Source organism: Rosa rugosa, chromosome 4, assembly GCF_958449725.1.
Source record: "Rosa rugosa chromosome 4, drRosRugo1.1, whole genome shotgun sequence".
NCBI classification, from domain to species: Eukaryota; Viridiplantae; Streptophyta; class Magnoliopsida; order Rosales; family Rosaceae; genus Rosa; species Rosa rugosa.
Genome location: NC_084823.1, coordinates 9,047,197 through 9,059,065, shown reverse-complemented (window position 1 = coordinate 9,059,065; position 11,869 = coordinate 9,047,197). Strand labels below are relative to the sequence as shown.

The following is an 11,869-nucleotide window of genomic DNA, read 5'->3' as shown; positions in this document are numbered from 1 at the left end:
GGGAAAGAATGTTACAGTGCACAAGGATTGAGTATTTAGTTGAGGAACATAAATTAAGTGATGGGAATTGTCAGGCACATATAAGATATCATGCAATACTAAGGTGGGTGTGATTCTTATAGACCTAATACCTAGAACAGGAAGCGATTCACCATTAGCATTGGTAACATTTGAGGTGGATAAGCTGATAAAGTATTTTCTATCATAGGTCATATGGTCTGAAGCACATGAATCAATAATCCATGTATTTGAACCTACAAAGTTAAAAAATTTCAAAGTTATACCAATCTTACTAGTACCTCTATCAACCATTGAGCCTGAATAATTACCATCTTTGCGTGTGGTATGATCTTGCCCTACAACACCAAAGTACCCCGAGTTCCGAACAAGATTGGCAACTGTCTTCCCTCTCCATTGGGGCCTAGTTGGCTTGGGTCTACTGAAATATCCAACAGAATACGCAACCAGCTAATAGAAGTTCTCCTTTGTGTGTCCAACCGGATTGCAGTGTTAGCATACAGACCCACTAGAATTGGCTCCTAATGAAGAACCCTGAGTCATAGGAATAAGTCCAGATGGTGGTGTAGAGAAGCCAGGCGGTGGACCTTGAGCTCGTGGGGGCTTGTCTTGGATGGTCAAGCTAGAGATCTCTGAATGGACTGCCTTTTCGCTATCCTTCTGAGAGTCATCCTTTAGGATGTAGATAAAACCCTCAATAAGAGAATAAGGCTCTTACCTACGAAGTAGTTCTCCCTTAGCCTGTCATGCCTAGCATCCATTTCACTCAGAAAATGGTGCACTCGCTCCAACTCCTTCTCACCCAAGAAATATCCTCAACATTCTTCAATTTGTTCGGTCGTCGCTGATCAATATCGGCCTAAACATTCTTCAGCTGGGTGTAGAACACCGAAACTGCCTGCCCATCCTGCTTCATCCTTATTACCTTGCACAAAAACTCATAGATTTAAGAGAAATCAGATTTATTCATGTAAACACCATTGAGCGTCTTCCAAACTTCTACAACATTATCACTGTCATGCCCCGAATTTTGAATAACAAATTCAAATCCGAAACATGAATTAAACAACTTAATCAAATAAACGTCCTGAATTTTTTTCATAAACAACCGCACCTCACCCACTCAACAATACGAAAACCGAATCTTCAAATTATTTATTACAGCACACTCTCACCAACTTAAAATAGTAAAGCTCAATGAGCATAACAAACCTCACAAAAACAAATGCGATAAATCAAATACTGCTACACTAAACAGCTCGATCACCGCTCTGGTTCTCCTGACCTGCAGGATTATCCGCTACACCGTTTGAATAGTGTACCGGGATTGTAACAACACAAGATATATCGGTCCGTCAAAAAAGTGAGATATTGGGGGATATATCGGAAATATCGCAGATATTTAAAACCTTGCCTGATATGATCACTCATCTTCCCATTCAGAGGGGAAAAAAAAATACACTCATAGCTATTGAGTATTATTTGGATTTTTATTAGGTCATACAAATTTCATACTAGCCCATACTTGACGAATTTTTAGTATCATATTACTAAAGCAATTCGATTTCAAGCAATATTCCAATTCTTTTTTAGATCAACTTTCAGCTGTGCAAGTTGATTTTCAGGCAAAACCACAGTCACAGTTCGATCACCATTAACATCATCTCTATCCTTACCACATTTTGGCCCAGCAGGAAGCACCAAAACAACCCCTTCATCACCAACTCCATTAATGGAATAATTTGCATAAACTGGCTTTTGCCCCTTCAATTCAAGCCCATAAATCTCTGCCTCTTCCAAATTCACAAATGTCAAGTTTGCTCCATATGCTATGAAGTCTGAAGATAACTCCCCACTTCCGTTATTCCCCATCATTTCATTAATCATGCCATTCTCATCTACCCTTTTGTTCAAAATCAGCTCCACTAGTTCTGAGACCTCAGCTTCTGCAACTAAGAAATCTGCTTCAACTGTGCTCCACACCATCCCATTACTTAGAAATTTCATTCCTCTAAGGGATTTGTTTGTATAAACAATAGTCACCATCCTTGACTGTTCTGGGCTTTCCCTACTCTTGGATAAGGATTTCCATATGATTGCAGAAAGTACTTCAAAAGCTGAGACCTTAGCTGTTTGGTTTGAGAGGAAATGGTCCACTTTGTCTGTAGGAACATGAAAAGTGTGTGTCTTCATTTTGCAGCTGCTTGGTGTGACCCATGAATCACCAACTGAATCAACCCTTTTAAGGGCATTTGGTGTTAGCTTGGGAAGTACTAGAAGTGGAAACTCATATTTTGCAGGATCTGGCATGTGCTGAGACTTAAGTGGCATGTGACCCGCCATGATCTTCCCCCACAGGTTGAGGAATTCAGAGGCTGAAAATGCATCTCCAAGAACATTTGCCCAGCTAAGTCCCACTGATATTCCTCCACATTTGAACCATGTGAACTGCTTAGAAGTACGACATCAAACAACAAATACCATGGAATTAGATGTAGCTTTACTATCGAAAAAGTTAAGTATCTTTAAAGTACTCGATCATGCCGGAGTAGGCTCATCTCTTACTATCTATAACCTGCAATTATTTTTCTTTGTGATACTCGACCAGATTATTATTGTACCGATATCGTAGAGGCCATTTCCATGATTGACAAGAGTCATGAGCTAGTGATTTTACCTGTACAAAGACCAAAGCAGAGAAACCAAGATCAGGATCACCAAGTGCTCGATTATAAGCCAGGTCATCAAACACAGAATTATCCTCCACAGCCGTGGCCAACCATTCATCAATGGTTTTGTCACAACATGCCTCCACAGTTCTCACACCGCCGTCGTTACACACAATGAAAGGACGGCCTGTTCCGGATCTCCGGATCCTCCCAGAGGTGGCGAAGTAGAGTTGGAGCAGTTGGAACATAGGCTTCTTTAAGTCCTGCACCGTAAGCCCCTCAACTGCATCACTTTTGAAAAAGTAGATCCCTTTAATGTAGTGAAGCTTCATAGCCAAGTCCATGTTGGTCAGCTCATGGACCTTGTGCTCTTGGGCGGTCACCGTGGCTGGGACAACCGTAGACAGCCTCATGCTGGACTTGAGGCAGTGGATGGTTTCAGTGGATGACACCATTTTCAGAGAAAGAAATAAGGGAACTGATCGAGTCTGAACTCTGAAGTGTAGAATGGCTCAATATATACATCGAGATGCGCGCTTTTAGGCCAGTCTAATTGGCCTCTCTTAATGAGGTCTTGTTGGGCGGCTAGGGCTATTTAATTTCCTAGTCAGTAATTCAGTACCGACGTACATCAATGGATTTGGACAAGTTCGTCTGCTAAGGTCCTGCAAACATAAGCGTACATCAATGGATTTGGACAAGTTCATCTACTAAGGGATTTGGACAAGTTCGTCTGCTAAGGTCCTGCAAACATAAGCGTACATCAATGGATTTGGACAAGTTCATCTACTAAGGGATTTGGACAAGTTCATCTGCTAAGGTCCTGCAAACATAAGCGTAATTGTATTAAACTATTAATATACATGCACATGCAGAGAGCACCTTATTTTTAAATGAATATTAATCGCGCCAAAATTCAGATGGCCTAACGCATAACGCATATTAAATGAATGCAAGGGACTTATCCTACGTGGTGCACCCAATAAGAATTTATAATCACTTCTGTACGTAAGTGCTAATTTAAATTTGATGCGACAAGATTTTTTTTTTTTTTTTGGAATAAGCGACAAGAATTATATATATAAACATTATTAAAAAAAAATGAGGTGTTTCTAAATGCATTGAGCAAAACTTGTAGTGCACCCAATAAATTGTTTATATTTAAGTATTTTATATATTTATAATTAAACCCAACAAAATTTCCAAAGTACCAATCGATGCACCCAGTAAAAACAGAATTTCCAGCGTCCTCTTGTTGACTTGTGAGTCATTATTTGAATTATTAAGAAAATATATATGTATTTAGTAGTTACCTTATAGGAATAGGTTTCCTATATTAGGTTGTACTAACTTGTGGTACAATTGGTTTTGTAGTACTTTAGTCTAGGGTTGTACAACCTAATATAGATCAGAAAATTTTCTCATAAACATTTCTCTTTTCCAACTCAATATTTGACTTGGTATCAGAGTAAATATGTGTAAGGACATTGTCTCTTTGTTTGTTCATTGTTCTTTCCTCTTATTCAGAGGATTGACTTTTGTTCTATCACTTTTCACTTTTGTTCTACCACAGGATGGGCCATATCACTGGTATTATCAAGGCACGGGTGAATGAGAAGGCTGAAGATTATATGAAGTGGGAAGTTGCTGATGGACTTGTACTATCAATTTCGTGCAAGGTCATGACTGATGAGGTGATCCAATTGATCATTGGGTGTGATTGTGAAGACCCGAAATTTCATTTAAATAAATTTATGTAATTCAATATTTGTTCAATAATATGAATTATGAATTTTGAGCTTGCTTCGTATGTCGTTGTATGAGGAGAGGGGTTTCGAACGTCAGGCTAGAGTCTTCGCCATTGGACAGGGAGGCACCGGGGTGGAAGGTACTATATCTGTTTATAGCTATCTTGCTAGAGTACTGTTTGATACTGGAGCTTCCCAATCTTTCATATCTAGTTCTGTGGTAGATGTGTTGGGTTTGATTGCCATGCCTCTTACTAGATCTTTATGTGTTACATCACCTCTCGGTGTATCCCTTGAACTTGATATGTTTTGTGATGATTGCCCTATTGGGATATGTAGTAGAGAATTCTCTGCATCTTTGATTGTGATTCCGGATCACACGTATGATGTGATTTTGGGTATGGATTGGTTGAGCCAGAACCATGCAGTGATTGATTGCTTTAGGATGATTGTGTCCTTCCGTGTTCCTGGATAACCAGTCACTATGCCAAAAAGTTAATCAGACGACAGAGTATATCTGTCGTCTGATTGCATGATTTTCTGACGTCTGAGGCGCTGCCGTCTCTTCTCCAAGCAGACGACAAATAAACTCTGTCGTCTGAGTGCAATCAGACGACAGACATGTTTTTGGTCTTCTGTTGTCTGATTGATTCCTCACATGTATAGGTGTGTGTTATGAATATTTCAGACAACAGAAATGTGTTATCTTATATATAAATAGACATCAGCAATCTTTATCTTCTATCGTTTAATAGCTATTTCAAAGACAATTATTTGTGGTTGTACGTATCTTTGAACGACAATTATTTGTCATCTGATATCAATTAGAACCATATTATTTGTGGTTGTATGTACCTTTGAACCACAATTATCTGTCGTCTGATATCAATTAGAGCCATATGATTGTGTTGATATTAAGCAACTAAGATCACATGAATTTTCCTAGTCCTGTTGTTGTTTAATTGAATGGACAACATAATTTCTCATATATCTGTCTACATGGTAATATTGAAACTACAACTTTTTGTCGTCTGAGTTGGTATACAACAATAGAATTTTCCCATTTCTATTGTTTTCTGTTTGATCCAACAACACACTTTTTTGAAATCTGTACTGTTCATTAGGTAATCTGGAAATCCAGAAAATGTCATTTCATCAAACTGGCAAATCATTTAGTATATTACACAACCTGCTATGCATCAGTTCAATACAACCCCATCCATGAAACAAAAGACATGATCGATAAAGGCAATGCAACAAACATCACAGTATCGAGCATGTAAAGCAAAAAACTAGTACCTATAGCTTCCTAAACTGGGTTATATAGGTGATGCATGTCCAAAAGCAGATATATATAAGAGTTAGGCACTAGCTTTCTTGAAATTGGGCAACATATTGTGCCCACTCGGCCCGAACCTTATCAATATCATTTTGTGTGTACATATTGCTTCCCTTTCTGTCCCACTGCAACAATAGAAAATATGAAAGTTAATATTAGTTGGAATGTAAGCCATTTTGAAGAACTGAAATACATTAACATATATTACCTTAGCACTCCACTCTTGGTTCTTGTCCTCCACTATGTCCTTCATGTAATGCATAATCCAAAACCCACAGGTTTTATCACCTTGCTGCTCCGGAATGCCCTGCAACATATGAAAATGTCAAGTACCAGCCAAAAAGTTGTGGAATGATCATAATGGGGCCAGCAAAAGGATTTATACCTAGATTCTAGCTATAATGGCTACAGATAATTGGGGTCAGCAGAAATGTTTATACCTAGATTCTAGCTCACAATAAACAAAAACAGGCATACATTAAAATGTTGTTACACAGCAAATTCTATAAACATTTTACAATACGGAAGAATTTTTTCAGTGGCATGGTCATTCAACTCAAATGGTGATTACAGAACCTGAGGTGTGTAAGAAATACTAAATATAACAAAGATAGAGCTTTTCTGAAATATAATACAAAGACGCAGCTACCAGAAACAACATAGTCAACCTTAACCCACACTTAACCCTGTGGTTAGGTTCCTAAAACAACATAGTCAACCTTAACAGTACTTCAAGAAAAAGAACAATAGGGGTCTTGCCGAGCTGCAATTATTGAATATAAATAAAAACATGTATGGAGTAGGCGTGCGTCTATGTGCTTGCGTACAAATATGTGTGTGTCTATGACTCCATGTAAATAAATACATGTGTGTGTATATATATATATAAGTAAATTGTGCAGTGCATAGAAGTTTAGCTAACGGCATGCTTCCTTATGATAATTATCTGATTATACATGAGTGATAGCTATGATTATAGTATAGTGCAGTGCCTATAAAATAAAGGAACTTTAACACCTCTATACTTGTAATTATGCAGAACAGTGCTTCATTGCCCAGAAGACAGTAGTCTGAAAATTCAATAGAAAACAAATTGAAAACTATATACCATGACTTGCGTCAGGGAAAAAAAAACGGCATGCTTGATCCATATTAGAATTTCCAGCATAACTCAAATATCCCACACTTCCAGAAATCAAACAATTAACTTGATTCCCTACCTCAAGCTGAGAGAAAGCATTTCAATAAACCCAAATTTAGCAACTGGAAGGAAACACCAGCTAAGATAAGGATCACTTACCTGTAAAGTAGGCTAAGCACCCCCTCAAATCCCCACCAACCTTCTCAGCCTAAGACAATTATATGAAATCCATGAGTACTTAGTGTCATCTCCCAGAATTCATCACTAGAATTCATCACTAGAATACCCAAAGTTGGATCTCGTTGAAAGGCCTTAAAATGATGGCAATTCCATAAATCCAAACCTAGAATTAATCGAATGCGTCTAAAATACACAATGAAGCCTTACTAAGGAGTTTAGAGCACGAATTTACCTTGGGCATCCAATCTTGAAGTTCCTCTTCTTTCCCCCAATTCGCTAACTCCGTCTTCTGTCTCTATCAAAACCCACGGTGAAATCAGAAAAGCACGATGGCAATAAAACCCTCCTACCTAGTGGCCAAATACCAAAAAGCCCTTAAACAAACCCTTTTTTTTTTTTTTCTTTTCCCGGTTGTTACACCTTGAGCAGAAGAATCTGAGGCCGTAGTGAATGAAACAACTAGCAGACAGGGGTGCACGTCCATATTTCCCACCAAGGCACCAAACTTTGCAACCCTGCAAAAACCCCAAAAGGAAGGATGACGTTGATGTTTAAGAAAATACGGAGTGACGATGAAAGAGTACTTACGCGTCGATCAACTTCGATTTCAACTTCAAGCCTTCTGGAAAATCGGCCCCAATTTCTTCTTCAAATTAATCCCCCAAATTTTGGATCTAGGATCTGTCGGACCTTCCTCTAGATCAACTCGTCCTCTACTTCCTTCAATGGGTTCTTCTCAAACGATTGTTAGATGGGCGTTTTCTTCAAATGCACCTCGAATGGCTGCTGAATTTGAGATTAGGGTCCGATAATCGGTCGTGGATGCCCTGTGGTCGCTGGCCGCAGTTTCGATAGAGACTTGAGAGATGCCCATTGCCCAGTTTGAGATCAGTTGAGCTGAGAAACTTGAGAGAAAAAGGCAGACTTATTGAGAGACGTGAATGAGGTCGGGCTTACACAAATGAAAGGCAGAAGGCAATTTTGCATTTTTGCCTTTAGACAAAAAATAAAAAACAGAAGTTAAATGAGTTGACTCTCACATGTAATCAGACAACACAATTACGTTGTCTGATGCTTACCACTCTTTGACTCAACTAGGGTTTTGACCAATTTTTAGAGGGAAATACCTTAATCGATTGGGAGGGAGATTTCTAAAATTTCAGTCCAACTCATTCAGACAACAGAATTTTCTTATCACTGTTGTTTGAATAAGTCAAGGCTTGAGGCTTCAGAGGAATGAATTCTCTACCTGGAGCCAACAACATAAAAATGTTGTTTCAATAAGAGCCTTCAGAGGAATGAAATTATAGGTACATCTCTATCTGCAAGTAACAACATTAAAATGTTGTCTGAATGTCACCCATTTACTCAAAATGAAAAAACTGTGTTTCAGTGGGTATTCAAACAACAGAGTTAGGTTTGTCTGTTGTCTGAAAATTTCAGACAACAGAAAATTAGCTTTCTGTCGTCTGACGTCTGTTGTATGATTGAGTTATTGGCATAGTGAGTGTTTCATTACCGTTGTCTGAAGTCCGACATTGCCATGAGAACAGGGATTTTGGCTCATATTGAATCAGTGAGTAGTACTTTAGTGATTACAGGGATTCCTGTAGTTTCGGAGTATGCTGATGTGTTTCAGGAGATATCAGGGTTGCCTCCGAAAAGGGTAATGGACTTCTCCATTGATGTTATACCAGGTACTGCCCCTGTATCGAAAGCACCCTATCGGTTGACTCCAGCTGAACTTCAGGAGTTGAAGGTTCAGATTGAGGGATTACTTGCACAAGGGTTCATACAGGCTAGTGTATCTCCTTGGGGTGCACCAGTGCTGTTTGTGAAGAAGAAGGATAATTCACTTCGATTATGTGTGGATTATCGGCAGCTGAACAAGGTGACCATCAAGAACAGGTACCCTTTACCTAGGATTGATGACTTGTTCGATCAGCTTAGGGAGGCTACTGTGTTCTCAAAGATTGATTTGAGATCTGGATATCACCAGTTAAGGGTGAAGGATGAGGATATTCCAAAGACGGCGTTCAGGACCAGGTATGGACATTTTGAGTTCCTTGTCATGCCTTTTGGTCTCACTAATGCACCTGCAGCATTCATGGACTTGATGAACCGCATGTTCAGTCCTTACTTGGATCAGTTTGTTGTGGTGTTCGTTGACGACATCTTGATTTATTCAAGGTCGTCTGATGAGCATGAGAAGCATTTGCGGATTGTGCTACAGACATTGAGAGAGAAGAAATTGTTTGCCAACTTTGAGAAGTGTGATTTTTGGCAGAAGGAAGTCAAGTTCCTTGGTCATGTAGTTTCGAATGATGGAGTTTATGTGGATCCTTCGAAGGTTGAAGCGGTGATGAGTTGGAGTCGGCCCACTACTGTTACAGAGATCCGTAGCTTCCTCCGATTGGCAGGGTATTACAGGCGATTCATTGAGGGGTTTTCTGGTATTGCTTCGGCTTTGACCAAGTTAACAAGGAAGGACACTCAGTTTGTATGGACGGATGAGTGTGAGAAAGCCTTCAATGAGTTGAAGACTAGGTTGACTACAGCTCCAGTGTTAACTATTCCTACTAGTGGTGGTGGGTTAGTTATCTACAGTGATGCATCTCATCAGGGTTTGGGGTGTGTGTTGATGCAGAATGGTAGCGTTGTTGCTTATGGTTCTAGACAGCTGAAGGTACACGATCGGAACTACCCCACTCATGATCTAGAGCTAGCTGCAGTGGTGTTTGCCAATTGTATTGCTCAAGTGCTGAATGAAAAATTGTATTAGAATTAGGTTCTGCCTCTTATTTAGGGTTGGAAGAGAAAAACAAAAAAAAAATAACTCAGAAAAGAAGGGGAAAAAAAGGGAGTTGGAGAGAGATTCATGAGAAATTAAGAACACACAACCATGTTTATTCACTATTTGACTTATTGAGCTCACATCAGCTCACAACACAAGTACTTCGATACTGTTGCGACTTGCGACAAATCAGAGTCCTGTAGTATCATCATTGTTTCAATACAGCTATGGACTTGGTGCCGAGTCCACCATCAATAACCAAATTATGGCCGGTGACGAACGCCGAGTCCTCACAAGCCAAAAACACCATCTCATCTACCACGTGCTTCTCCGTCAGCGGTTCATCCCTTCCTGAATAAACTGCCGCCATCGTCTCCCGCAGCTCTTCCGTACTAATCTTCAATATGTCGCACATCAGCGGCGTTGCCACCATGCTAAGGTTTTGATGGAAATGAAGAAAGGTAGAAGACGAAGAAGAAAGGTAAAGAAGAAAGCAAAGAAGAGCTACTGGTATATTTCTCTGAATGTTTACAATGAGCTAGAACACACTAAAAAAGACTAATCGTACTTAACCTACTACTTATAGTGATTATGCCTTAACTAACTCCATACTGACCATCAGATCAATGACACATGTCATGAATCTGTGCATTATCACAACAACTCTAACAACTAATGAACAGACTTGTAACAAACACTGTACTTGAATCTTCTAACCCTTCCAGCTGTTAATTGGTTATTCTTTGCATCAATTACAGTCTGATCTTTCACTTTCACCTGAAGTAAATTGGTCTTGCAGTAATATTTGACTTTCACAGGTCTGAGAACTTCTTTGACCTTCATTGACCTGTACAACTTGATCTACTTGATTTTGTACTATAGTCTCTACATCCCCCCCCCCTTAAACTAGTGGTAGGATTCCCAAGCACTAGGTTGCAGCACATGTATGAAAACTGAGCAGTACTAAGCCCCTTGGTAAATATATCAGCGAATTGATCAAGGGAAGGCACAAACTGTAATGTTAAATCTCCTTGTAGTACCTTTTCTCTGGTAAAATGCACATCCACTTCCACATGCTTGCATTTGGACTTATGGACTGGATTGTTATCACAGTGAAGAATGGGAACATTAGGAAGCTGAATGTTGATATCTTGCAGTAAATGCCGAAGCCAAAAGATCTCAGAGGCTGTATCATTCATGGCGCGATACTCGGCCTTAGTTGAGGACCGAGAAACTGAATATTGCTTCTTAGAACACCAAGAAATTGGACAATTACCAAAATAAATCACAAATCTGGTGGTTGACCTCCTCTCATTTGGGTCCCCTGCCCAATCGGCATCTGAAAAAGCCCTCAACTCAAGAGAGGCAGACCTATAAGTAAGACCAAAGTTGGTGGTATGAATGAGATACCTCAGAATCCTTTTCACAGCAGCATAATGAGCCTCAATTGGAGCTTGCATAAACTGACACACTGTATTTACGCTATAAGCCAAATCTGGTCTTGTAAAGGTCAAATATTGTAAACAACCAACAATACTTCTGTAGTGTGTAATATCATAATATGGAAGACCTTCATCTCGAAGCAATTTAGCATAAGGTAAGCAGGATGTGGAGCAAGACTTGCTGCCATGCATACCTGCCTTCCTGCCTTCTCAATAATTTCCTTTGCATACTTAGACTGTGAGATAAAGATACCACCAGATGACATATATTGAATCTGCAACCCAAGAAAATAATGCAGAAGCCTCAAATCCTTCATTTCAAACTCTTGTTTGAGAGAATGCTTAACATATTGAATCTCATCTTCATTATTACCAGTTATGATTATATCGTCAACATAAAGCAGCAAATAAACCATTGTACCTTTCTCAGATCTTATAAACAAAGATGGGTCAGAATGAGAACTTCTAAACTGTAGAGAGAGAAGAAAAGTGACAAACCTTTCATTCCAGGCCCTTGGTGCCTGTTTTAAACCATAGA

General features: G+C 39.4%; 3 protein-coding genes across 5 annotated transcripts; 1 reads left to right on the top strand and 2 right to left on the bottom strand.

The window, feature by feature from the left end:
- Positions 1-1,464: 1,464 nt before the first annotated feature.
- LOC133706630 (protein ECERIFERUM 2-like) lies at positions 1,465-3,394 on the bottom strand. Its single transcript, XM_062132166.1, has 2 exons — positions 2,696-3,394; positions 1,465-2,466 (listed from the first exon to the last, which is right to left on the bottom strand). The coding sequence occupies exons 1-2, from the start codon at positions 3,140-3,142 to the stop codon at positions 1,585-1,587; spliced, it is 1,329 nt and encodes a 442-aa protein (XP_061988150.1). The 5' UTR covers positions 3,143-3,394; the 3' UTR covers positions 1,465-1,584.
- An 867-nt stretch (positions 3,395-4,261) lies between these two features.
- Positions 4,262-4,910, top strand: LOC133744279 (uncharacterized). Its single transcript, XM_062172414.1, has 2 exons — positions 4,262-4,401; positions 4,487-4,910. The coding sequence occupies exons 1-2, from the start codon at positions 4,262-4,264 to the stop codon at positions 4,908-4,910; spliced, it is 564 nt and encodes a 187-aa protein (XP_062028398.1).
- Positions 4,911-5,560: 650 nt separating this feature from the next.
- On the bottom strand, positions 5,561-7,460 carry LOC133706686 (uncharacterized). Of its 3 annotated transcripts, XM_062132230.1 has the most exons (5): positions 7,328-7,460; positions 7,075-7,123; positions 6,792-6,844; positions 5,983-6,081; positions 5,561-5,899 (listed from the first exon to the last, which is right to left on the bottom strand). In XM_062132230.1, the coding sequence occupies exons 1-5, from the start codon at positions 7,334-7,336 to the stop codon at positions 5,804-5,806; spliced, it is 306 nt and encodes a 101-aa protein (XP_061988214.1). In that variant the 5' UTR covers positions 7,337-7,460; the 3' UTR covers positions 5,561-5,803. The 3 variants fall into 3 exon arrangements, 1 of the variants encoding a protein (XP_061988214.1); XR_009844671.1 differs by lacking the exon at positions 6,792-6,844 and having other exon boundaries at positions 7,328-7,459; XR_009844672.1 differs by lacking the exons at positions 6,792-6,844; positions 7,075-7,123 and having other exon boundaries at positions 7,328-7,429.
- Between the last annotated feature and the right edge of the window lie 4,409 nt (positions 7,461-11,869).